Source organism: Scyliorhinus torazame, chromosome 7 (assembly GCF_047496885.1).
Source record: "Scyliorhinus torazame isolate Kashiwa2021f chromosome 7, sScyTor2.1, whole genome shotgun sequence".
NCBI classification, from domain to species: domain Eukaryota; kingdom Metazoa; phylum Chordata; class Chondrichthyes; order Carcharhiniformes; family Scyliorhinidae; genus Scyliorhinus; species Scyliorhinus torazame.
In genome coordinates this window covers 42,898,683-42,925,813 of record NC_092713.1, presented here as the reverse complement: position 1 = coordinate 42,925,813, position 27,131 = coordinate 42,898,683, and the positions used below count along the sequence as shown (strand labels likewise).

General features: G+C 45.6%; 1 protein-coding gene across 2 annotated transcripts in view; it reads right to left on the bottom strand.

Annotated features, from left to right (window-relative positions):
* szt2 (SZT2 subunit of KICSTOR complex) overlaps positions 1-27,131 on the bottom strand; it is a 292,175-nt gene that overhangs the window by 66,428 nt on the left and 198,616 nt on the right. For both annotated transcript variants that reach the window (XM_072510616.1, XM_072510617.1), the window contains 9 exons: positions 26,476-26,573; positions 22,084-22,216; positions 20,701-20,828; positions 19,640-19,687; positions 12,675-12,814; positions 11,971-12,153; positions 5,334-5,604; positions 4,364-4,443; positions 3,681-3,806 (listed from right to left, as the gene is read on the bottom strand). In XM_072510616.1, coding sequence (XP_072366717.1) covers positions 3,681-3,806; positions 4,364-4,443; positions 5,334-5,604; positions 11,971-12,153; positions 12,675-12,814; positions 19,640-19,687; positions 20,701-20,828; positions 22,084-22,216; positions 26,476-26,573 — 1,207 coding nt within the window. The remainder of the gene's footprint in view (positions 1-3,680; positions 3,807-4,363; positions 4,444-5,333; positions 5,605-11,970; positions 12,154-12,674; positions 12,815-19,639; positions 19,688-20,700; positions 20,829-22,083; positions 22,217-26,475; positions 26,574-27,131) is intronic.

The window sequence follows — 27,131 nt, the reverse complement described above, 5'->3', positions numbered from 1 at the left end:
AGGCTCCGGGACCGGATGGATTCCCAGTTGAATTTTACAGGAAATATGTGGACTTGCTCGCCCCGCTACTGATGAGGGCCTTTAATGAGGCAAAGGAAAGGGGACAGCTGCCCCCGACTATGTCTGAGGCAACGATATCGCTTCTCCTAAAGAAGGAAAAGGACCCGCTGCAATGCGGGTCCTATAGACCTATTTCCCTCCTAAATGTAGACGCTAATATTCTGGCCAAGGTAATGGCAATGAGGATAGAGGATTGTGTCCCGAGGGTGGTCCATGAGGACCAAACTGGGTTTGTGAAGGGGAGACAGCTGAATACGAATATACGGAGGCTGCTAGGGGTAATGATGATGCCTCCACCAGAGGGGGAAGCGGAGATAGTGGTGGCGATGGATGCCGAGAAAGCATTTGATAGAGTGGAGTGGGATTATTTGTGGGAGGTGCTGAGGAGATTTGGTTTTGGAGATGAGTATGTTGGATGGGTGCAGCTGTTGTATAGGGCCCCAGTGGCGAGTGTGGTCACGAATGGACGGGGATCTGCATACTTTCGGCTCCATTGAGGGACAAGGCAGGGATGCCCTCTGTCCCCATTACTGTTTGCACTGGCGATTGAGCCCCTGGCAATAGCATTGAGGGGTTCCAAGAAGTGGAGGGGAGTACTTAGAGGAGGAGAAGAACACCGGGTATCTCTGTATGCGGATGACTTGTTGTTATATGTAGCGGACCCGGCGGAGGGGATGCCAGAGATAATGCGGACACTTCGGGAGTTTGGAGAATTCTCAGGATATAAACTGAACATGGGGAAAAGTGAGTTGTTTGTGGTGCATCCAGGGGAGCAGAGCAGAGAAATAGAGGACTTTCCGCTGAGGAAGGTAACAAGGGACTTTCGTTACTTGGGGATCCAGATAGCCAAGAATTGGGGTACATTGCATAGGTTAAATTTAACGCGATTGGTGGAAAAAATTGAGGAGGACTTCAAGAGATGGGACATGGTATCCCTGTCACTGGCAGGGAGGGTGCAGGCAGTTAAAATGGTAGTCCTCCCGAGATTCCTCTTTGTGTTTCAGTGCCTCCCGGTGGTGGTCACGAAGGCTTTTTTCAAAAGGATCGAAAAGAGTATCATGAGTTTTGTGTGGGCCGGGAAGACCCCGAGACTGAGGAAGGGATTCTTACAGCGTAGTAGGGATAGGGGGGGGCTGGCACTACCGAGCCTAAGTGAGTACTACTGGGCCGCCAATATCTCAATGGTGAGTAAGTGGATGGGGGAAGAGGAGGGAGCGGCGTGGAAGAGATTGGAGAGGGCGCCCTGTAGGGGGACTAGCCTACAAGCTATGGTGACGGCCCCATTGCCGTTCTCACCGAAGAAATACACCACAAGCCCGGTGGTGGTGGCGACTTTGAAAATTTGGGGACAGTGGAGAAGGCATAGGGGAAAGACGGGAGCCTTGGTGGGGTCCCCGATAAGAAACAACCATAGGTTTGCCCCGGGGAGAATGGATGGGGGATTTGGAATATGGCAAAGAGCAGGAATAACGCAACTGAAAGATCTGTTTGTGGATGGGAAGTTCGCAAGTCTGGGAGCGCTGACCGAGAAATATGGGTTGCCCCAAGGGAATGCATTCCGGTATATGCAACTGAGGGCTTTTGCGAGGCAGCAGGTGAGGGAATTCCCGCAGCTCCCGACGCATGAGGTGCAGGACAGAGTAATCTCAAAGACATGGGTGGGGGACGGTAAGGTGTCAGATATATATAGGGAAATGAGGGACGAGGGGGAGATTATGGTAGATGAGCTGAAAGGGAAATGGGAAGAAGAGCTGGGGGAGGAGATTGAGGAGGGGCTGTGGGCGGATGCCCTAAGTAGGGTAAACTCATCGTCCTCGTGTGCCAGGCTAAGCCTGATTCAATTTAAGGTGTTACACAGGGCGCATATGACTGGAGCACGGCTCAGTAAATTTTTTGGGGTAGAGGATAGGTGTGCGAGATGCTCGAGAAGCCCAGCGAATCACACCCACATGTTCTGGTCATGTCCGGCACTACAGGGGTTCTGGGTGGGGGTGACAAAGGTGCTTTCGAAAGTAGTGGGGGTCCAGGTCGAACCAAGCTGCGGGTTGGCTATATTTGGGGTTGCACAAGAGCCGGGAGTGCAGGAGGCGAGAGAGGCCGATGTTTTGGCCTTTGTGTCCCTAGTAGCCCGGCGCAGGATACTGTTGATGTGGAAGGAAGCCAAGCCCCCGGGGGTGGAGACCTGGATAAATGACATGGCAGGGTTTATAAAGCTGGAACGGATTAAGTTCGTCCTAAGGGGATCGGCTCAAGGGTTCACCAGGCGGTGGCAACCGTTCGTCGAATACCTTACAGAAAGATAGAGGGAATGGAAAAGAAGAAGGCAGCAGCAGCAGCCCGGGGGGGGGGGGGGGGGGGAGGAACCAGAAGGAGTCTCAGGGTTATTAATATATATGTATAATATGTATAGGTCGTTGCTATAAATAATTGTATATTGGATTGTTAAACCATATTTTTGGAGAGTGTTTATCTGAGACAAGGCAGTTGCCATTTAGTTTTAGTTTTCGTTTTTGTTATATATTATTTATTCTTTGTTTATAAAACAGGTCATTGTTATTTATACTGTTATATTATTGTGTAAAGGATACACAATGTACTGTGATGGTTGACCAAAAATTTTCAATAAAATATTCTTAAAAAAAAAAACCCTGATAAGTGTGAGGTGATTCATTTTGGTAGGACAAATAAATTTGAATGCGGATTACAGGGTTAACGGCAGGGTTCTGAAGAATGTGGAGGAGCAGAGAGATCTCGGAGTTCAGTCCATAGATCTCTGAAAGTTGCCACCCAAGTGGATAGAGCCGTGAAGAAAGCCTATAGTGTGTTAGCATTTATTAACAGGAGGATTGAGTTTAAGAGCCGTGAGGTTATGCTGCAACTGTACAAGACCTTGGTTAGACCACATTTGGAGTATTGTGTGCAGTTCTGGTCACCTCATTATAGGAAGGATGTGGAAGCATTGGAAAGGGTGCAAAGGAGATTTACCAGGATGCTGCCTGGATTGGAGGGTAGGTCTTATGAGGAAAGATTGAGGGAGCTAGGGCTTTTCTCATTGGAGCGAAGGGGGATGAGAGGTGACTTAATTGAGGTTTATAAGATAATGAGGGGGATAGATAGAGTGGACATTCAGCGACTTTTTCCTCGGGTGGATGTAGCTGTTATAAGGGGGCATAACTATAAGGTTCATGGTGGAAGATATAGGAGGGATGTCAGACGTAGGTTCTTTACTCAGAGAGTGGTTGGGGCGTGGAACGCACACCAAGCCATGGTAGTGGAGTTGGACACTTTAGGAACTTTCAAGCGGTTATTGGATAGGCATATGGATTGCACTAGAATGATTGGGAGTAGGTTGATTTGATCTTTGTTTCAGACTAGTTCGGCACAACATCGTGGGCCGAAGGGCCTGTACTGTGCTGTACAGTTCTATGTTCTATTACCTTGTACTGCCTCTCTGTCACCTCATCCCCTTTCTGATCTGCCCTCCACTGTGATTGGTATGGGCTGTATGCATTTTCCCCTCTTTCCATTCATTTCAAACCCAATTTGAACGGGTCACTGACTCAAGATTCCAGCTGCCCTAAATTCCAGCCCTGTTTAAATCGCATATATCGATAACCTACCTTTCCCTCAGATCCAACCTGCTGTTCGGCCTGGATTTGTTGCCTGAAGATGGGGTCAAATAGCAGTGGAGTGGCACAGTAGTGGACTAGACGTGAAGATTGTTTGAGGGTGTCCAGGTCACCAAGCTGAACCAGATAAACATTGGAAGGTTACCACTTTTACTTACTATTTCACAGTGTAACTGCTTATAACCTGACAAGTGTAGAGGGAAACACTACATTAGTGTAGTGTCGTTTTATTTACCTTGCACACCTTTTTCTGATGTATCACGAACAAATGAACCTATACAAGTCACAACACCTTTGAATATATCAGCAGGTCTGGCAGCATCTGTAGGGAGAGAAAAGAGCTAACATTTCGAGTCCAGATGACCCTTTGTCAAAGCTCATCTGGTTATTTGGACCCTGTCAAGAGTCATCTGGGCTCGAAACGTTAGCTCTTTTCTCTCCCTACATATGCTGCCAGATCTGCTGAGATTTTCCAGCATTTTCTCTTTGGTTTCAGATTCCAGCATCCGCAGTAATTTGCTTTTAACCTTTGAATATATGCTCTCCTAAAAAATTCTATATTAAATCTTATAAGAGGTGGGCTTTAAACTCATTTTGAAGTCTAATAATTCACTTTGAAGTGTAATAATGAGATAAATAATACATTTCCCCAAGTAGGCCAGAATGTTACTTACTGTAATGGGCATGTTGGACTGGGCAGAGCGTTGCTGCCATGTTACAAATAAGTTCTCAATTTTCATCTGTTTCTCCATCTCTGAAAAAGAAAAATCAGATCACACCTTTGGCTTAGTTCGTGAAACCTGAAGTGAAGAGCGCAGCATCCTGTGGAGAACTTACTTAACATAGCACTTGCTCAAATATCAGCAAGGCTACCTCAGGCACTGCCCAGCTGAGCAGCGCCACATAAAATAGTAACATAAGGTGCATCTTCGTGGCATTGACACGGCTTTGTTAAGTCACAGTTACAAAACTAACTAGTGAAGATTACAAAACCAACTAGGTGAAAATTGCTTAATCAGGGTTAGGTTACCTACTCTGTAAATGATTTTTCGCCTATGAGCAGCCCAAACTACATTAAAGTGTCTGCACTTGCTAAAGTTGGTTCTGCGTCATACTCAAAAATAGGTTCCGCTGAGCTAAAGGTAGCTATAGGTACACATGAAAGTGTGAGCTCCCACTAGAGAGTCAATATGACAATGATGCACCGATAGTTTACCCTCCAAAGTGAACCTGATCAAATGACAAGTTATTCCAGGGTTTCGCGCAGGCTGCCACAGATGATGTAGAGTTTATAAACTTGCAGGAACTAAAGTGATGCACTCAGAATGAAATCTTATATCTATCTATCTATATATATCTATATATCCAACACTTTCTAGAGCTCAATGAATATTCATTATATGAAAATTTAAATAGATGGATCCTGAAATAAGACATTCTCATTTGCATGGAAAAGCGTAACTTGGTTACAGGTACCAGATCGGTCTCACCAGTTTCTTAAAAAAAGTATTTCTTTTAATTTCTCACAGGCATAAACAGCTGTGTAATTTATGCAATATGTTAAATTGATTGCAGACCAGCTGCAAGCAGGTGCATAAATGGGCAATATTGGACCAAATAGGTGTTTCTCCATGTCTCCCTCACCTCTCCGCTCCAGGTTTTTGATCTCCAGGAACTGTGTGCCGTGACGGGAGACTGGGTCAGACAGCCCCACATCGTGCAACTGTCGCATCGCTTTAGGCACAGTGATGTCGCGCAGTGCCTCATCAAACAGGACAATCTCCGGCGGGAAGTGAAGAGGCGGAAGACTCCGGTTTGTTGAGCTCAGTCGCCCCTGTTCCTTACTTGGTGGTGGGGTTGGGCTCTTGATTAGGGCATCAGCTTCTAATGTGGAGTGAAGGAATGGATTTGGTTCCTGTGTGGATAGAGAGGTGATGAGGAAGGAAAGCAAAATGGCTCCAGTCTTACACTGACAATTACTTTTCAGTGGAAGTTAATAATGCAGTTCACCCTTTACAGTGTGGTAAGGAATTTTTGGTCAGTTGTAACCGTACAGCCAATTGTGGGCAGCGCAGTAGCATAGCGGTTAGCACTATAGCTTCACAGAAGCTGGGTCCCAGGTTCGATTCCCAGCTTGGGTCACTGTCCCTGCGGAGTCTGCACGTTCTCCCTGGATCTGCGTGGGTTTCCTCCGGGTGCTCCGGTTTCCTCCCACAAGTCCCGAACGAAGTGCTATTAGGTAATTTGGACATTCTGAATCCTCCCTCTGTGTACCCGAACAGGTGCCGGAATGACAATAAAGATTATTATTATTAATAACAGGTGATCAAAATGATTTTAATTCGCTGAAAATGTTGTTAGAAATAATGCTGTGGCTTATGTGCCAACTCCAGGTATGTCAGTTGATGGGAGAAAGGTTGAGTCAATTGTTAGCCAAGCCCCTTGATGGATTACTTCAAGACAACAAACCCCTCCATTTCTGTGAGGAGGAATAGAGGACTGAACCTATCTGGTCCATAGAATTCCAACCAACTAATTGTAGGTTGCTAGCAATGTACATCTTCCAGCTGGAATTGACAGCAAGAGCCAGCATTGGGGTCCAAACAAGAGGTTCAAACATTAAAATATACAAAGAAAAACCATTAAATCAGTATTATCATTCATGTGTCTTTCACACGTAGACTAACTAAACTTTTAAGCATTGAGATATGATCATTCTTTACAAAACTTGATTCTTTGAAGATTAAAACGTATGGCAAATTTAGGAAAGGTTTGATTAGCCGGAGAATCATAGAATCCCTACAGTGCAGCAGGAGGCCATTCGGCCCATCAGGTCTGCACGACCCTCTGAAAGGCCACCCACTTCGGCCCACTCCCTCGCCCTATTCCTTTAACCGCACCTAACCTACACATCCTTGGGCACTGGCAATTTTATCATGCCCAATCCACCTAACCTGAACATCTTTGCACTGTGGGAGGAAACCGGAGCACCGAAAGGAAAGCCACGCAGACCGAGGGAGGAAGCGCAAACTCCCCAGTCATCCAAGGCCGGAATTGAACCCGGGTCCCTGGAGCTGTGAGGCAACAGTGCTATCCACTGCGCTACTGATTTTAGAAAATAATTGTCTCTCACTGAAAAGCTCATGCATGATCATTAAATGCAAATAAAAGTGTTAGTACATGACTTGAAGGTTAAAACTGTTTTAGGATACAGGACTATTGCTTTAGGTATCATTTCTCTCACTCCATCTGTATATAGCTTGTGTAACTCAATACTATTTAATATGAGCCAGCAGTAATAATCATGTTTTCTACCAAAGGATGGCTGAACACAGAATCCAAAAGAATGTCCAATTTTTTAACCTTAACACCTCACTTTGTGCACAGTTTGAGTCGCAACAAATTGAAAGCAAATTTGACTCTGGCAGTGTCCAGCAGCGTAAGCAACTCTCTTCGGAACAACACTTATGTTTCGTTTGTTTCAGTCAGGGAAATTAGGTCTTCAAACAGTTCCCTCAGGTTTTCTGGCATAAGTACAGCTTAGCAGGAGGCTGTCATCAGAAGATGTTGAAATAAATTAACATTTGATGTGGAGCTGGAAGGAACAGTAGTTCTCCTGGTTCCACAGCATTTCCAATGACATTAATCAAAACTTCCTAGTTCTCTATCCTCCTCTACCCAGAACCTACCTAAAGGTCATTCACAGTGAGGCGTGTAGGAATGAAATGGGAAACCAAAAGAGAAAATGCTGGAAAATCTCAGCAGGTCTGGCAGCATTTGTACGGAGAGAAAAGAGCTAACGTTTCGAGTCCAGATGACCCTTTATCAAAGCTAAAAGACATAGAAAATGGGAGAGGGAATGAAAGAGGAGTCATAGCCACAGAAACCAAGGAAAAGAATGATTGGATGAAATGAAAACCTGCCTCTTGAGGCATGACAGGGGCCAGCAGTTCACCAATTAAAGAAATCAGGCTTGATCCCCAAGGCACGAACATGGGTAAGCCTCTGGCCTTCCAGTTGTTGACTGGATTGGATTGGATTGGATTTGTTTATTGTCACGTGTACCGAGGTACAGTGAAAAGTATTTTTCTGCGAGCAGCTCAACAGATCATTAAGTACATGAAAAGAAAAGGGAATAAAAGAAAATACATAACAGGGCATCACAACATATACAATGTAACTACATAAGCACTGGCATGGGATGAAGCATACAGGGTGTAGTGTTAATGAAGTCAGTCCATAAGAGGGTCAATTTAGGAGTCTGGCGACAGTGGGGAAGAAGCTGTTTTTGAGTCTGTTCGTGCGTGTTCTCAGACTTCTGTATCTCCTGCCCGATGGAAGAAGTTGGAAGAGTGAATAAGCCGGGTGGGAGGGATCTTTGATTATACTGCCCGCTTTCCCCAGGCAGCGGGAGGTGTAGATGGAGTGAATGGATGGGAGGCAGGTTCGTGTGATGGACTGGGCGGTGTTCACGACTCTCTGAAGTTTCTTGCGGTCTGGGTCGAGCAGTTGCCAATCCAGGCTGTGATGCAGCCCGATAGGATGCTTTCTATGGTGCATCTGTAAAAGTTGGTAAGAGTCAATTTGGACATGCCGAATTTCCAAGAAGTTACAAGAGGTAACTTGTCTGCGTACTATTGGTTTTAGCCTATAACCATAGCCAATTTCTAACCGCTTATATCCTAGATCATGAACCAGGACCATATATCCTCTATCACTGACGCCTGACAGGGTAGGGGCGACTCCATCCCAAAACCCATTGATGACTTGTGCATGCAGGCGAACTAAAAAAACTGACCAACACCTGTGTCACTCCTTAAGAGACTTCCAAACACACACTTCATAGTCTTTACATACCCTGGAACCACTAGTAAAACACGTAGGTTTTAAGGAGTGTGTTAGAAGAGAGAGAGATAGAGAAGTTTCGGGTGGGAATTCCAGTGCATAGGGCGAGGCAGTTAAGGACACAGTCAGCAACTTTACAGTGTCACAAGCAATCTCGCAATTGCATTACTTCAAAAATGTTGAGGTGCATGGGCAGATACTGACAATATAATACAAATACATAGCATTGACAGTTACAGTTTGGTGTGAGTTACTTGCAAGAAGTGTGGTATTAGTGACCCTCTAGTGAGCTTGCATTAAAAAATACATTTGGGCTAGTTTACGTTTGATAGTTTCTTGACATTTCAGACACCAATTCTAACTGAAGCATAAAGCATGCACTGCTTTGGTGTAGCTGGCCTGGGCCTCCACCGGTACGGTGAATAGTTCAGTTCTATAATTTCCTTCATTTTTGAGTCGATCCTAGTGATTTAAAACTAATAACAGTAATGACTTTAACCTAATATGCTTCTGTTGAAATGTGTGTCTTCTGTCTTCTGGATGTTGTTTGGAAAGTTATTAAGCATTACTTAGTGATGTATTCTTTGGGGGTTGTATTTGAATTAATGGTTGCTAAGATGTTCACTGTATGTTTTAAAAAGGTTAACTTGAGTTCATAGAAGGAACATTGTTTTGCTTTAAAAAACTCCTTTTCCATTTCTGCTGTACCACACCTGTAGAGTGGGCCATGTGCTCCCCATACCACAATCTATTAAAAGTTGTGGGTCAGGTGAACTCCATGATGCACTTTGGGGTTCTCTAAACCCTAGCCCATAACAGAGACAACATATCAATGTTCGGAGAGGCTGGGCCTCCAGGAGCATCAGGAATACTAAAACCCACAGTTTTTCTGCCATTAAGGCGTTCAGATTTGTCCGATACTCACCTGTGCAAATATCTTCAACCATGGCAAGAATGGTCGGAAGAAATGAAATATTTGTTTCTCCCGGAAGAGATCCTTTCCCAACTAATATGTGAGAATCCTGGCTTTTGGAGCAAATGCGATATTTCTTGAGCTTGGTTGAGGAGAGTGAGATGCTTCTTGTCCTCATCTACTATCCTGTTTCTGCTCGTGTTTGCAACAGTAATATGTGCTCACTATGTGTAGAGATTCTGCTATCTGCTTCTTTGTCCATTTACGAATAACTCAAATTGCACAGATACTCATTTTGAAGCTTTTGAGTTGTTGGGAATTTCTTGTAATCTGGACAAAATTTAAAGCCAGCATGCAAAGGCTTGCAGTCAAAGAAATGTCCAAAGAATGATCCTTAAAGAAGAACGGGACATGGAAATCTGGTACGGATCAGTAAACTCTGCATTGTTACAATGCACCGTAATCAGTGAATTATGAACCACCTCTCCTTTGGTTGTGGTTAATACAAGGCATCTTTCATTGTGGAACATTAAAAAAATAGAAAACTTGTGTTCCTAAGAGCCTCTCTCAGACTGGGACGTGGCATTCAGCCAGATGAATGGCAGCAGGGTAGCACAAGTGGATAGCACTGTGGCTTCACAGCACCAGGGTCCCAGATTCGATTCCCCACTGGGTCAGTCTGTGCGGAGTCTGCACGTTCTCCCAGTGTCTGCATGGGTTTCCTCCCACAGTTCAAAGACGTGCAGGTTAGGTGGACTGGCCATGATAAATTGCCCTTAGTGTCCAAAAACTTTAGATGGGGTTATTGGGTTACGGGGATAAGCTGGAAGTGAGGGCTTAAGTGGGTCAGTGCAGACTCGATGGGCCAAATGGCCTCCTTCTGCACTGTATGTTCTATATTCTATATTTGTGCTAGATAAGCGGTCAGTTCACACAAATAATATTGAATGAATTACATGTCAGATGAATTAGATAACAATATAGAATAAATACGTTGCAGCTTTTAGGTAAAAAAATGATTCGTTTAAGCACACGTGATCAAAATTATACAAGTCTGTCAAATGGACACAGCATTACGGGCTGGTGCAGAATGTCGTAGCCAGGCAAGGTCAAGATTGTGGGGCCCTTGTTATTGTTCAGCCTGCGTCCTTGATATGCACCAACATTGCTGAACAGGTGGTCACTGTGGCAAGTATTTCTCCCATTTACCTGTTAACGTTCAGAGACCGTCCCTAATGTATGCTGACAGCACCAAACAGCTGGTTGCCATGACAAGTTACTGTCACATTGATCAATGCTCAAAGTGCCTATGCCCAGCAATGGCAGTTATCAGCACGCTCAGTTGCCCTGCCATCCCCTTCAGGGCAAATACCTGCAGAATTCTGAACAATTTTACAAAGCATCACAGTTTCTTTGTACAACATATTATTAAATTAATATCAAAATTACATGCTTCAAAGGACAAGCCATCTGTTGTGGCACATTTTTACGGCTCACAGTTCACAGAAGTTTATTGTAACTTAAAGAGTCTTGATGCACATTAACTAATAATTGTGTTTCAATTCTAATCCCCAACATCATCATACAGGACTATTTCATGATTTCAGTTACGAACACACAAACAAGAAGCAGAAGTGGGCCATTCAGCCCCTCAGGCCTGCTCCGCCATTTAGTAAGATCATGGCTGATCTTTTCTTTTTCTCTTTTCTTTCCTTAAAATAAATTTAGAGTATCCAATTCATGTTTTCCAATTAAGGAGCAATTTAGTGTGGCCAATCCACCTACACTGCACATCTTTGGATTGTGGGGGCGAAACCCATGCAAACACGGGGAGAATGTGCAAACTCCACACGGACAGTGACCCAGAGCCGGGATCGAACTTGGGACCTTGGCGCCGTAAGGCAGCCATGCTAACCACTGTGCCACCGTGCGTGCTGCCCAACGGCAGATCTGATAGTAACCAAAAAACTACACTCCGCCTGAATTTCATAGAATTTACAGTGCAGAAGGAGGCCATTCGGCCCATCGAGTCTGCACCGGCTCTTGTAAAGAGCACCCTATCCAAGGTCAACACCTCCACCCTATCTCCATAACCCAGTAACCCCACCCAACATTAAGGGCAATTTTGGACATTAAGGGCAATTTATCATGGCCAACCCACAACCTGCACATCTTTGGACTGTGGGAGGAAACCGGAGCACCCGGAGGAAACCCACAAACACACGGGGAGGATGTGCAGACTCCGCACAGACAGTGACCCAAACCGGAATCGAACCTGGGACCCTGGAGCTGTGAAGTAATTGTGCTATCCACAATGCTACCGTGCTGCCCATGAGGAAGGAGCAGCGCTCCAAAAGCTAGTGACATTGTAACAAACCTGTTGGACTTTAATCTGGTGTTGTAAGACTTCTTACTGTGCTCACCCCAGTCCAACGCCGGCATCTCCACATTATAAAACTGATGACCTACGTTCTTGCAGGCTTCTAAGATAACATTTGTCATCATGACTGTGAAGTGCATTACCTGTTTGGAGTCATCATAAACAGGTGTATCAGCAAAACAGTAGTGATGGAAGAGTCCCATCTTTTGATTGAGGAGGCAGTGTACAACATGGGAGCGTGCATTCTGCCACTGTATAAGACGAATCAATCCTCGATTCAATGACACGCCCAAATCCACTGACCAGTTATAGGTGTACAGGATTAGCTGGAAAAGTGAGAGTACGTCAGCCCACAAAAGCAAAATCTGTGCACACAGTAAGTATAGCGGTGAATGCTTTGTTTAAAAAGGGACAAAACAATGGATTATAAACACTTTAAGGGTAAAGATTCAAATATTGGAAACATACAGCAGGACCATTAGCACAGTGAAAAATAAAATATTTAACATTTCTGGGCAAAGGTTGCATCTAAAATGGAAATTCTGTCTTCTCTTTACAAGTATTGATAGAATTACTGTGTCTTTGCAGCATTACTTATTTCCATTATAATAGAAACTGAAAAATAAGCCAGCTTTAATATTAAATTATAAATTCTCATATTTAGGAAATGTGCAAGATGAAATTCCTGCTGAAAATAATTTTATTTAAAAACTTGTCACAAGTATCAAACAAGAAATCGTATTTTATACTTGTTACATTTTTGGGAAATTTGATCAACAAGACAAATTTCACCATCATAATCTTACTGTAGCAGTAAAGGAACTGAAGGAGGTTGCTGTTTGGATACCTTCTTGTCAATGATGTCAATTACGAGGAATCTCTGCCGGGGGACCATGCCCTTCCCACTAATTCCTGGACTCGAGGGGTCACCTGATTTTTCAGCCGTACTGAACTCCACCGCCTCAAACCTCTGAAAACCCTTGTGAGCTTCATATTTTATTTTGTGGAGATAGAGAGAGAGAGAGAGAAAGTAACAGTGTTAGCACACTACAAAACTGTAAGAAGTTCACCGTTTTTTAAATACACGGGATGTTCAAGTAATTAAAAAAGATAATGATTCATATCAGAACAAGCACCCTCGAATCCTTCAAATTATAAATAAAATTCGGGCCAGCACAGTATATTGGGAGTTCCAACCTGCCATTCCAGAATGGTAAACTGGATTGCAGTTCTGATTTCCCAGAAGGATAATAGAATCCTTAAAGTGCAGAAGGAGGCCATTCGGCCCATTGGGTCTGCACGACCCGCTGAAAAAACACCCTACCTAAGGCCCCCCCCCCCCCCCCAACCTCCACCCCCCACCACCACTATCCATAACCCCACCTAACCTTCTGGACACTAAGGGGCAATTTATCATGGCCAGTCCATCTAACCTGCACATCTTCGGACAGTGGGAGAAAACCAGTGCGCCTGGAGGAAACCCATGCAGACATGGGAAGAATGTGCAGACTCCACACAGTTACCACAGACTGGAATTGAACCTGGATCCCTGGCTCTGTGAGGCAGCAGTGCTAACCACTGTGTCACCGTGCCAACAGTTAACTATTCCATCATGTTGAAACATCAGGCAATGCAGACAAACCACTGATAAGGTGAAGAAAGAAAAAAAGCCATAAGTAAATCACAAACAAAATTTATTAATTTAGTGAAAATCACTTGCCACAAAATATCCAGCCTCTGACCTGCTCTTAAGCCATGATTCTTTTTACTGTGGTGACCCCTACAATGGTGAGGTACTTTTATGCCACTCAGTGAAAATAAATGGTGGTTAGACTCTTTGAAGATGGTGAATGCCTCGCATTTGTGTGGTACAGAAGTTAGTTGCCATTTATGAGTCCAAGGCTGGATGTTGGCTGGATCTTGCTGCATGATCTGCTTCATTTTCTGAGGAGGCACAAATGCACCTGTATAATTTGCACCCATCAAAGTACGATACGAGTGAAGGAAATCATTGATGATGTAGCTGAAGATAGCCGTGCTCTATGCTGCCCAGAGAATCTTCGATATCGATGTCCTGGGACTGAGGGGATTGGCCTCCAGCAACGATGTTCCTTTGTGCTAGATATGCAAACGGCAACTGGAGAGTTTTTCCCCAATCACTACTGACCTTAGTTTAACTAAGGTTCTTCAGTGCCTCATCCAGTTGACTGCCAACTTAATTTCAAAGACAGGCCACTCACACCTCACATCAAGAATTTAGTCCGTTGGGGACTTCTGGTGGCGGCTATGAGGGAGTAAGTCGCGCATTTGGTGGCTCCCGCTCTGCCGCCCCCCCACCCCCCCCCACCCCCCCCCCCCCCCCCCCCCCCCCCCCGGAGTTTTTTGCATTTTAGAGCGCTGGCTTTGAAGGCGAAGTCAATTTGGCACTGGTTCCACACATTGGTGTATGGAAAGAAGAACCCCAAGGGATCAAAAGGGAGAAATAAGAAGACAAGCAAGGGCTGGGTGGAGGTTGCGGTAGAAGACCATATAGCTGATGTTCGGACCCCTGCTGTGACAGCCCAACTATTAATGGAGGAGTTGATGCGGGTCATTCTAGAGGGCTTCGCTAGGCAGAAACAGGACTGTCTTGATCCGATAAAGGAATCGATCGATCGGCTGGAGTGCAGGCTGGATGCCCAGGATCGGATGATTCAGAAGAAAGCGCTGGCAGACCAGGAGTACCAAACGGTGGTTGAGCTGGAGGTGGGGATGCTGAAGGATCAGCAAAAAAGGCTGCTGGAGAAGGTAGAAGACCTGAAGAATAGAGCTCGCCGGTTGAACTTAAGAATTGTCGGTCTCCCGGAGGGGGGCTGAAGCTGGCGCGTTTGTGGTGAGTATGTTTCAGAAGCTTCTGGGGGAGGGGGCTTTTCCCCGACCGTTGGAGGTGTTCAGGGCGTAGAGAGCGCTGGCGAGGAAGCCACGGCCGGGGGCGGGGCGGGGGGGGGGGGGCACAGGAAAGGGGATGGTTGATCGGCAGAGGGGGGGGGGCACGGTGCCCCCCAACTAGGCTGATCACCTGGAATGTGAGAGGGTTGAACGGGCCGGTCAAGAGGGCACGTATGTTCGCGCTTCTGAGGGCTCTGAAGGCAGACGTGGTAATGTTGCAGGAGACACACCTGAAAGTGGCAGATCAAATCAGGCTAAGGAAGGGTTGGTCACTCAGGTCTTTCATTCGGTGCTGGACACCAAGACTAGAGGGGTTGCAATTTTGATCAACAAGCGGGTGCAATTTCAGGTGGGGTGTATAGTCTCGGATGGGGGGGGGGGGGGGGGGGGGGCGATATGTCATGGTTAGTGGTAAGCTGGTGGGGAGGAAGGTGGTCTTGGTTAATATGCACGCGCCAAATTGGGATGACGTGGAGTTTATAAAGAGGTTGCTGGGGAAGATACCTGACCTGGACTCGCACAAGCTGGTTATGGGAGGGGATTTTAATACAGTCATCGACCCCGGCCTGGACCGGTCGTGTTCAAAAACGGGGAGGGTGCCAGCAATGGCAAATGAACTGATAGGGTTCATGGAGCAGATGGGGGGGTCGACCCATGGAGGTTTAGGCAGCCGACGGGGAAGGAGTTTTCTTTTTATTTGCATGTTCACAAGGTTTATTCCCGGATAGACTTTTTCATTTTGAGCAGGGATTTACTGGCGGGGGTGGTGGACACTGGGTACTCGGCCATCACTATTTCGGATCATGCCCCACACTGGGTGGAACTGCAGGTTAGTGAAGAGAGATCCAGCGCCTGCAATGGAGGTTAGAGGTGGGCTTGTTGGGCGGACGAAATGGTGTGCGAGAGGCTGAGGAAGTGCATGCAGAATTACCTGCAGGTTAATGACACGGAGGAAGTCTCAGCAGCGGTGGTCTGGGAGGTGCTGAAGGCAGTGGTGAGAGGGGAGCTGATTTCGATCTGGGCTCATAGGGACAGGACGGATAGGGCAGAAATGGACCGACTGGTTAAGGAGATCTTACAGATAGACAGGAGGTATGCGGTGACCCCGGGGGTGGAGCTCTTAAGGGAACGTCGGAGGCTGCAGGTTGAGTTTGGGGTGTAGTCCACAGGTAAGGCAGTGGAGCAGCTTAGAAAAGCGAGGGGTGCGTTTTAAGAACATGGGGAGAAGGCCAGCAGAATGCTTGCACAGCAGCTTAGGAAGAGGGAGGTGGCCAGGGAAATAGAGAGGGTGGTTGATGGGGATGGGAACTTGGTAGGGGAGTTGGCAGGGCTAAACACGGCGTTCAGGGACTTTTACAGTAGGCTCTATTGCTCGGAACCCCCCACGGGGCCGGAGGTGATGAGACGCTTTTTGGACGGACTGACCTTCCCAAGGGTGGGTAGGGGGCTGGTAGATGAGCTAGGGGCCCCGATTAGGGCCAAAGAAATAGTCGAGGGCTTGAAGGCAATGCAGTCGGGTAAAGCCCCGGGGCCGGGTGGGTACCCAGTGGAGTTCTATAAAACATTCTTGGGGATTTTAGGGTCGTTGCTGGTCGAGGTTTTCAATGAGGCAAAGGACAGAGGGGTGCTGCCCCCGACCGACCATGTCGCAGGCCACTATTTTGTTGATATTGAAGCGGGACAAGAACCCGGTGCTATGCGGGTCACATCAGCCAATCTCCCTGCTTAATGTGGATGCAAGTTGCTGGCCAAAATTTAGGCCTCCAGGATTGAGGATTGCGTGCCGGATGTGATTATGGAGGATCAAACCGGGTTTGTCAAGGGCAGGCAGTAGGTGGCCAATATAAGAAGGCTGCTCAATGTGATTATGATGCCCCCGGAGAGTAGGGAGGTTGAGGTAGTTGTGGCAATTGGATGCGGAAAAGGCTTTCGACCGGGTGGAGTGAGACTATCTATGGGAGGTGCTGGGACGTTTTGGGTTCGGTAAGGGCTTTATCAACTGGGTCAGGCTGTTGTACGCGGCCCCGGAGCCTAGTGTAAGGACGAATAGATTGACCTCGGACTATTTTAGACTGTACCAGGGGACAAGACAGGGGTGCCCTCTCCCCACTGTTGTTTGCGTTAGCTATAGAGCCGCTGGCAATTGCTCTGAGAGCTTCAAGGGGCAAGTTCGGGGGGAGGGGGTGGAACATAGAATCTCTCTGTATGCGGACGACCTGCTCTTATATGTATCGGATTCAGGGGCAGGGATGGGCGACATTATGACGATTTTGGGGAATTTGACCGGTTTTCGGAGGTATAAACTGAATATGACAAAGAGTGAGATGTTTGTAGTCCAGGCGAGGGGTCAGGAGGGTCGGCTGAGAGAGCTGCCGTTTAGGTTAGTAGGGGACAGTTTCAGGTACTTAGGGATACAAGTGGCACGCGACTGGGGCCGGTTACACAAGTTGAACTTGTCCCGGTTGGTTGAACAGATGAGGGGCGAGTTCTGGAGATGGGATGCGCTCCCGCTGTCGTTAGCTGGGAGAGTGCAGACGGTCAAAATGACGGTCCTACCGAGGTTTCTGTCGTATTTCAGCATCAGTCTGGTCCCCAATATGTGACAATCACCGCTTTGCCCCGGGGAACTTGGTTGGGGTCTTCAGAGTATGACGAAGGGCGGGAAATGAGAAGATGGGGGACTTGTTTTTAGAGGGGAGTTTCCCTAGCTTGAGGGCGCTGGAGGAGAAGTTTGGGTTGGCAAGGGGGAACGAATTTACATATTTACAGGTGCGGGGCTTTCTGCATAGGCAGGTATCATCCTTCCCATTCGGGTGGGAGAGGGGAGCATCTCGGACATCTACAAAGAACTCATAGGAGCGGAGGAGATGCAGACTGAGGAGCTGAGTCGTAAGTGGGAGGAGGAGCTTGGTGGTGAGATGGAGGATGACTTATGAGCGGACGCGTTGAGCAGAGTCAACGCGACCGCAACATGTGCCAGGCTCAGCTTGATCCAATTCAAGGTGGTCCACCGGGCCCACATGACAGTGGCCCAGATGAGTAGATTCTTTGGGTTGGAGGACAGGTGTGTAAAATGTGCGGGAGGACCAGCGAACCATGTTCACATGCTCTGGGTGTGTCCAAAACTTAGGGGATATTGGCAGGAGTTTGCAGACGTCATAACCAGAGTATTGAAAACAAGGGTGGCAATGAGTCCAGGGGTGGCGATTTTCAGGGTGTCGGAAGACCCGGGAATCCAGGAGGAGAAAGAAGCAGATGTTCTGGCCTTTGCTTCCCTGGTAGCCCGGAGACAGATACTGTTAGCTTGGAGGGACTCAAAGCCCCCGAAGTCGGAGACCTGGCTAACTGACATGGCGAGCTTTCTCGGCCTAGAGAAGATTAAGTTCGCCTTGAGAGGGTCACTGTTAGGGTTCGCCCGGAGGTGGAAACCATTCATCGACTTCTTCGCGGAGAATTAATCGTCGGCAGGGGGGAGGGGTTAGGGTAGCGTAGAATAGGGGGTCAATTAGGCGGGTCTTGGCGGGATGGGAGTCGGTGATTGCACTATGTCATTTGTTCTTTGTACATTGTTTTTATACTGTTGCTGTTTGCAATGCCAAAAATACCTCATTAAAATTGTTTATTAAAAAAAAAAAAAGAATTTAGTCCGTTTCCATATTTTGACCTAGACAAGAAAAAGGACTGAAGCCAAGTGGACCTGACAGAACCTTAGCTGAGCGTCAGTGACCAAGTTATTTGTGAGTAAATGCTGCCACATGTCATGGTTGACTACACATTCTACCATTTTGCTAATGATTGGAAGTGAGTTTATAGGGGCTGGTTAGATGTGTCCTGTTTTTGTCAACAGGATACAGTTGGACAATGTTTTTATATTGTTAGGTGGATGCCAGTGTTGTAGCTCTACTGGAACAGATTAGCTTGAGATGCAGCTAGTTCTGAGTCACAAGTCTTCAACATCTCAGGCGGGTTGGTGTCGGGGCCCACAGCATTTCACATTTGGTTCCAGATTCCCATTAGCAAAAATAAAGTTGTCCGGTTAGCAGAGGAGGGATGTAGGACAATTCTAGCCTCAATCGAGTTGTCATTGACTAATAAAGCTGCAGCTTTTCAGTGCCACGTTTTCATTGTGCAATAATACAAACAGGAGCAGCTCAAAATGATTACAGATGCATGGAGATGTATGGGAGCTATCACTTCTCCCCAATCAAATACACTTGGGGTGATTTCTGTTGCAGTTCTGTATACAAATGGTCATTTGCAACGGGAAAATGAGCAACACTGCTCAGATGTTATGACATATGTTGCAATCTTCAGCATATTTAAAACCAAGCTCAATATACTTTTGGTCGCAGGAAATTAAGAGATATGGGGAGCAGACAGCAAAGCAGAGTTGAGGTAAAAGATTAGTCATGATAATATTGAATGGAGGAGCAGGCCTCAAGGGCCAAACAATCTACACCTCCTATATCTCATGCTCTGAATTTCAGCGGCATGCCTTCTAGAGCACAAATATAACATTCCTATGTGTTACCCTCCCATAGTGTGGCCTCAGTTGAGATACACAAATTATAACTGTCTAAACATCAGCGGGAGCTATGTAGCACCGGAATGGTGCCCCAAGCACTGGTTCAATACCCATGATGGCTGTGGTGGTTCACGGAGGCTTGCCTCCTTGCCTTGCCCCATGTTTGATCTGGTGTGATGCCCACTCAATCATTATAAACCAAGTGTCTCTCTCTCTCTCGAATTGAGAGAGTTGCCTTTTGGTGCTTCATAGACGATGCTTTACCTGAACGGCATAACATTGTTATCTAAAGGAAGATATTCTTTAACAAGTCTAACCCACCACCATAATCACCATAAAAAATATCTGGTGAGACTTACGTTTGACATTATTTATCAAAGATCTGCTCTCATCACCATCACAGTCAACTGTAGGCACATAAAATATGAGCAGGCACAGCACAGTAGAGCATGACAGAGACAATTAACAGTCATGACACTCAAGTACTCACGAGGGCACAAAGAGTTTTCAATCCTAAAGAGGGTTCATTCAGTAATTGGACAGGTAAGTAAGTTGATTTTAATGCACAAGATCCTATCTTCTGTAGCTAGGTCCACATTTGAGGCCCAAATTTATTACCCCTATTGTATTACAATCCACTCCAAATTGATTGATTGCTGAAATTAACACTTTTTAAATGATTATCACATTTGAAAATGGCCCGTGATGTATCTATTATTAAACTTTATTTTAGAATGAGACTTCAAGACAGTCTGGGGCAAGTTTCCCAGTGTGCTCAAAGCCATTCACTGGGATGCATTTATCATGCACAAGAAAAATTCTGAATTTCAGCAATAACGGCTAACACAATTATTCAATTTAAATGTTCCAAGAATCCTAACTATGTATTTTTGCATTTCAAATTGGACACACAGACATTTAAAATGACTTTCTTTCCCTTTGTTTTCTGCCACGTTATAATTAGTAGTCACTAGAAAGCAAAGAGACTTTCATCTACACACTCCTGGATTCAAACCTTTGTTCCAGCAACAAAAGCAATATGCAAGACAGCTGAGCTCCCAGAGCAAAATGCTCCTTCCCCAGGAACCTCGCTTTCAGTTGTGGAAAGGCAATGCTTAACGTCCATTACCTCTTTAAAAAGCTGACTGCAATTGGCTAGGATCCCAATTATACTGTCAGCATTGACGACATGAGAACCAGTCAATCTCTCCTGTGTGTACTTAAGTATGAAAATCCAAATCTCATTGCTTGCCTCAGTGAGTGAGTATGAAGGCATGCAGTGATCATCTGACTGCTATTAAATTTTGCCTGCCAAACCCATCAGTGCACAGACCAATTTGGATTTGTACTTCGGAGTCACCTAGCTACCTCCACATTTGAGGCACAAACCATACCAATACTATTTACAACACTTCCATACCTTGCTCAGTACTGTAACGCCACTGATGGAAATTACGTCCGATCAGAATGAACTGTCTAGCAGAACCAGGACGAGTACTGGAGTGTTGACTGAGAGGATACGGCAGGAAAGTGGAACCATGTGGAGAGCTAAAGTACAAAGAAAGGTAGAAAACAGGGATAAAGTTTGATTCAGAAAATGCATAGCCTCTGAAGAATTAACAATCTTGTGGCTGCAGTCTCCTACAGTATTTTTGGAGCAATGAACTTTTGAAGTATAAGAGGGATGACCAAAAGCTTTGTCCAAGTGGTGAATTTTAAGGAGGACCTTAAGGGGATGGAGGTCATAGATCATAGAATTTGCAGTGCAGAAGGAGTCCATTCGGCCCATCGAGTCTGCACCGGCGCTTGGAAGGAGCACCCTACTTAAGCCCACGCCTCTACGCTATCCCCGTAACCCCACCTGACGTTTTTGGACACTAAAAGGCAATTTAGCATAGCCAATCCACCTAATTTGCACATCTTTGGACTGTGGGAGGAAACCGGAGCACCCGGAAGGAACCCATGCAGACAGGAGGAGAACGTGCAAACTCCACGACTGTCACCCAAGTCCGGAATTGAACCCGGGTCCCTGAAACCGTAAGGCAGCAATGGTAACCACTGTGCCACCAGTGTTGGAGATACAGAGTTAAGCAAGGAAATTCCAGGGTTGCACCCCAAAGTTTGAAGGTACAACCATCATAGGGGGTGGTTGGGAAGATAAATATTTCACTCAAGTTTTGCCCTCATCCCGAAGAAGCTAGCAATGAAACTGAAGCCACAACAACCAGCTTATACTGCTCCACATGAAAGCGGCAAACCACAGCACCCATTATCCCAACCCAAGCAAAGCATAATTTGCCAACACTTTTGTGATAGAATGCACACTCATTGCTGCAGAACATGAACAGTACTTTCACCAGACAAGTCTCTGACATCTTAGCTGCATACATCAGCTTCAAATCGTGTGTGATTGTGGGTACATTTTTCATTTCCATAGATAACCATAGGTTGCATGCTGCTTGGGTGGGGAGAGGCAGAAGAGGGAGACGGAGAGATAAGGACCCATCTACGCCAGATTTCTATGGTGCGCTTTCTTACATGCAACAAACCTCGAGTTGGCAAGTTTGATAAACCCACAGCGAGCGAAGCTTAGATCATGAGCAATACAAAGTACGCAGAGAAAACCTTCACATCCCTAAAGGACTTAGCAAAATGTCTTTTGGCAGCTCTATCTATTTAGAGTACGAAAGATTCAGCACTATTTCTGCATTGTTTTGACTAGAGTTCAAACAACAGAGGTGAGCACAGAATCCCAAAACATAATTTCCTACAGCCCGTATCGCAAATAGACTGAAACCCCTACCTAATTTTTTCAAAGATTTTGACAGTAGTGTCAGTGGCAAGACTGCTGATCAAATTCACAATCTCGGTGAGAATGGAGCTGAGAAGAAATCGGGAGCCAATATCAACAGAACACTGCTGCACAGAGGGACACCCTGCAAGAGAAAAGGAGGCACACAGTAAGTCAACGCTACGAGAGCCTGGTAAAGTTAGCTTCGTATCCACTAGAGTTTAGGGGTGTAAGAGGCAACTTGATCAAAACCTTAAATTTCCTAAGGAGATTTGACAGGGCGGATGTGAAGAGAATGTCTCCTCTTGTCAGAGAAACGAGAACCAGGGGTCACTGTTTTAAAAATAAAGGGTCACTTATTTAAGACAGAGATCAGGATTTATTTTTTTCTTCAGAGGGTCGCGAGTCTCTGGAACTCTCTTCCTCAAACGGCAGTGGAAGCAGAAATGCTAAATATATTTTGGACAGATTCTTGATTAACAAGGGTGTGAAAGGTTATCCGGGGTAAGCAGGAATGTGGGGTTGAGGTTGCAATCAGATCAACCATGAGCAGGCTCGAGGGGCTGAGTGGCCTACTCCTGCCAATGTGTATTAAGGACAACACAGCACAGTGGATTGGTGATGCAGCTGGTGGAAGCTGCAAGATTAGATTCAAGTCAGGGACGCCGCAATATGATAAGTTCCAAGACCGTTGTTGTATCATTGTGAGGAAGTGTCAACCAAAAGTAAAATATTTTCTCACAAGAAAATAGGGAACCTTCGGCCAATCCAGCACCCCTTCTAGCAGTTGGATCAAGAGCGCATGAGCAGGTTACCTGCCTCTCACTCCTCGAATTGAGGGGTTGGGGGGACACCAAAAATATCCTTAAAACGTGGATGAAGCCATGCAGAGCTCCATGAACTAGATGCATTAGAAATCTTCAAACAACTCTATCAAAGTTACATTAAGTGCTGCAGGCCACAATATTATTTGATATCAAAGCACTTCTACAAATAACTGTCAACCACAAATGAAATTAAATCAGTAAACCAGCTTTCAAGTTCCTTTTATTAGCGAATTGTAGTAATGCAAGATTTGTAATTTTCTATAGCCTATTATCTAGTTATTATCCATTTGGGCTGTAGTTGGTTGTGCTCGTCACCACACCAATCGTTATCAACAGCTCCCAAAGCAAACCATCAGAACAAGTCTTATTAGACATACTCTTGATACATTATAGGGTGGTCAGTATAAGATATTATAGGGTGGTCAGTATAAGGTATCATAGGGTGGTCCAGCTCAGTTGCTGAACAGCTGCTTCATGACGCAGAGCGAGGCCAACATCGTGAGCTTACTTCCCATACTGGCTGAGGTTATTCTCAAACTTGCACCTCGCCCGAGATCCTCTAGTTAAACTGCCACCGCAGTCAGCTCTAAAGGGACTGTGGCAACTTTACTAATCCTAGTGAGTGTGCAGGTACAATAGGAGAGAATACTATAAAAGCCAACATTAGAGAGCTTCCAAGGTTTCCTATCTCTTACTCATAATACTTCATTATATGTTGGTGGATTGCAAATTTTTGATCTCTCATAGAATTTATAGTACAGAAATAGGCCACTTGGCCCATCGAGTCTGCACCGGCCCTTGGAACCAGCACCCCACCAAAGCCCACATTCTCCATCCCATCCCCGTAACCCAGTAACCCCACCTAACCTTTTTTTTTTGGACGCTAAGGGCAATTTAGCATGGCCAATCCATGTGGGCAGCAGGGTAGCACAGTGGTTGGCACAGTTGCTTCACAGCTCCAGGATCCCAGGTTCGATTCCCGACTTGGGTCACTGTCTGTGTGGAGTCTGCACGTTCTCTCCGTGTCTGCGTGGGCTTCCTACAGGTGCTCCGGTTTCCTCCCACAATCCAAAGATGTGCAGGGTAAGTGAACAAAGAACAAAACAAAGAAATGTACAGCACAGGAACAGGCCCTTCGGCCCTCCAAGCCCGTGCCGACCATGCTGCCCGACTAAACTACAATCTTCTACACTTCCTGGGTCCGTATCCCTCTATTCCCATCCTATTCATGTATTTGTCAAGATGCCCCTTAAATGTCACTATCGTCCCTGCTTCCACCACCTCCTCCGGTAGCGAGTTCCAGGCACCCACTACCCTCTGCGTAAAAACTTGCCTTGTACATCTACTCTAAACCTTGCCCCTCTCACTTTAAACCTATGCCCCCTAGTAATTGACCCCTCTACCCGGGGAAAAGCCTCTGACTATCCAAGTGGATTGGCCATGCTAAATTGCCCTTAGTGTCCAAAAAGGTGAGATGGGGTTACTGGGTTACGGGGATAGGGTGGAGGCGTGGGCTTAAGTAGAGTGCTCTTTCCAAGAGCCGGTGCAGACTCGATGGGCTGAATGGTCTCCTTCTGCACTGTAAATTCTATGATAATTCACCTAACCTGCATGTCTTTGGACTGTGGGAGGAAACCGGAGCATCTGGAGGAAACCCACTCAGACAGGCGGAGAACGTACAAACTCCACACAGACAGTGACCCAAGTCGGGAATCGAACCTGAGACTCTGGAGCGGTGAAGCAACGGTGCTAACCACTGTGCTGCCACAAGTCAGAAGAGACCACCTCGTCTGTTACATTTCTCCTAAATAGTACTTCCAACTTAAAAATAAACCCTGATTATGGGATGTTCACAGTCAAGCCCACATGTTGACAACTTCCAGTGACACCAAATCACCAACAGTTTTCTCCTTGCAATAACCAGTCTGCCATAGCTGGGGGTTTGCTCCCCAAAAAGCATTAGTTGCTTAAATTACAAATTAAACCTCACCACTAGGTAACCAAGATCCAAAAGGATATTATGGGGACATAGATCTAGGCCGCTGTTCAACAACCTTTGAAAGTTTACTCATGCCTATTGATTGCAAATTATTTTAGAATTTCACTGAACTTTGTGCTTCCCTCACAAAGACAGGGCAATTTCACCTTTCTCTTGATTAAACAGCAGAACAATAGCATAACAGTGTTGAGGACAGCTGAGGTTGGTAAAAAGAAAAACCCCAGAACAAGTCTGCAGGTTAGTGGCTAGGTATTATCCGAATCTCCAGACACTGGTGCATGCGAGGGTCAGTGGATTATTCCACAGCTGAGGTTCACTCTGACTAAAGCTTGATGATTAGTGCTGAAGAAAGACTAATGCAATCACTCTGGTCAGAAACATCATTAAGTCGGTTGTAGTTTGTTGCACCTGCAGCTTCGCACGGTTGGACGTGAAAAGATTTATATTTAAATTGAAGTAATTGAGGGGGCGATGAATGAATCCGGACTAATTCAGGCCTACACTTTTACCAACATGTTCTGTTAGTGGACCAAAAGATGGATCAGTCCAATTAAGCTGTGCATCCAGGACCCAGTAAATATTAAGTGCCCATCTAAATGTATCGTGGGCCCAGAAGCGTCACAGAGAGATGCCATTGACTTTCATTTCCTGCACTTATGTCTAGGTCCCATGCCCATTATCACAATAATAAATAAATCAGTTTGGCGTCTCAGCTCATGCACCAAGAGTAATGTAGTTCAACTTTAATCTTGCGTTTTTGTAGCAATTCCTAACATGCATATCCAAAAGTGCTTACCAGCCAAAAAGTGTAAGAAATGAGACAGCCAATTTACAAACAGCAAGCTCCGACAAACAGGAATGAAATAAATGACCAGGCGTTATTTAAGAGATAAATATCGTTCATGAAATCCGGGAAAACTCCCCTGTTCTTCTTTGAAACAGTGCCATAGAGTCGTATCTATCCACCTGAAGGGAAGGTCTTAATGTTACATCTCCATAGAATCCCTACAGTACAGGAAGAGGCCATTCGGCCCCTGAAAGAGCACTCTACCTAAGGCTACTCTCCGCCCTATCCCCGTAATCCCACACATTGATCATGGCCAATCCACCTCATTTGCACATCTTTGGGTTATGGGAGGAAACCGGAGCATCAGAAGAAAACCCACATAGACACGGGGAGAACATGCAAACTCCACACAGACAGTCAACCAAAGCCGGAATCGAACCCGGGTCCCTGGCGCTGTGAAGCAGCAGTGCTAAGCGTAATGCCAGCCTGAAAGACAGCGAAGCACTCCCTGAGTATGGCGGAAAAAGCAACGGCCTAGATTATATGCTCGAGTTCAGGCTTGAACTCACGACCTTTTTAATCAGAGGCAAGAGTGCTGCCACTGAGCAAGGCTAGCACCTCGGGTTTAATGTTTGATTTCACAGGTTAAAATACAAACAGATCTGAAAAGACAAAATGTATTATTAATTTTTCAGAGTAGCTCAGCTATGGCTATAAAGTTAAAAAAGTGTTTCACATCCAAATGCAGCCACTGTTCAGGATTGCACAAGGAATCCAGAATATGTACTCACCCAGTCTACCCATGAATGCCATCCATTGTTGACACGTGACGTGGAAGAGAGAATGAAGAGATCCCAGGTCTCCTTCCTCCAGCTGGCCAGTCCGTTTCCTGCACAGAGTTAGCAGGCAACAACAACCTTTATTTTTTATTTATTACAATGTATTCATCTGCATATATCAAAACTTCATGCACACACTGAAGCACTCCAACAAAGTAATTTCTAACTTGTCTATGTAAATTAGAACAAGAACAGATATTTAATTTTCACTATAATTGAGGACTATTAAATACTCTTCTATGAAAGAAATAAATACTTCAACTTGATGAAACCTCTTAATCAGTTGCATGAAAATCTCAATTTAGAGAATAAAAGTCAGATAAAAGGAGAGTGTACACGAGTGACTATCAAAGAGATTGACTTACTGCACTGAATCTTAACATACTTGGTTATTTTTATAACCAATGACCGTATCACCTATACTTATCAGAAGGAAATCCAGTGAGACACAACACATTGGTTAGTAATTCCCTTGCCTGCTCTTAAAACTGCTGAAAAGATAATGTACATTACATACCAGTGCACCAACAATGTAGATCAATATGGATAGGCACATCATAGCCAAAATGATATGGCTTTTCAAGCATATTCACAAAGAGTAGCAGATG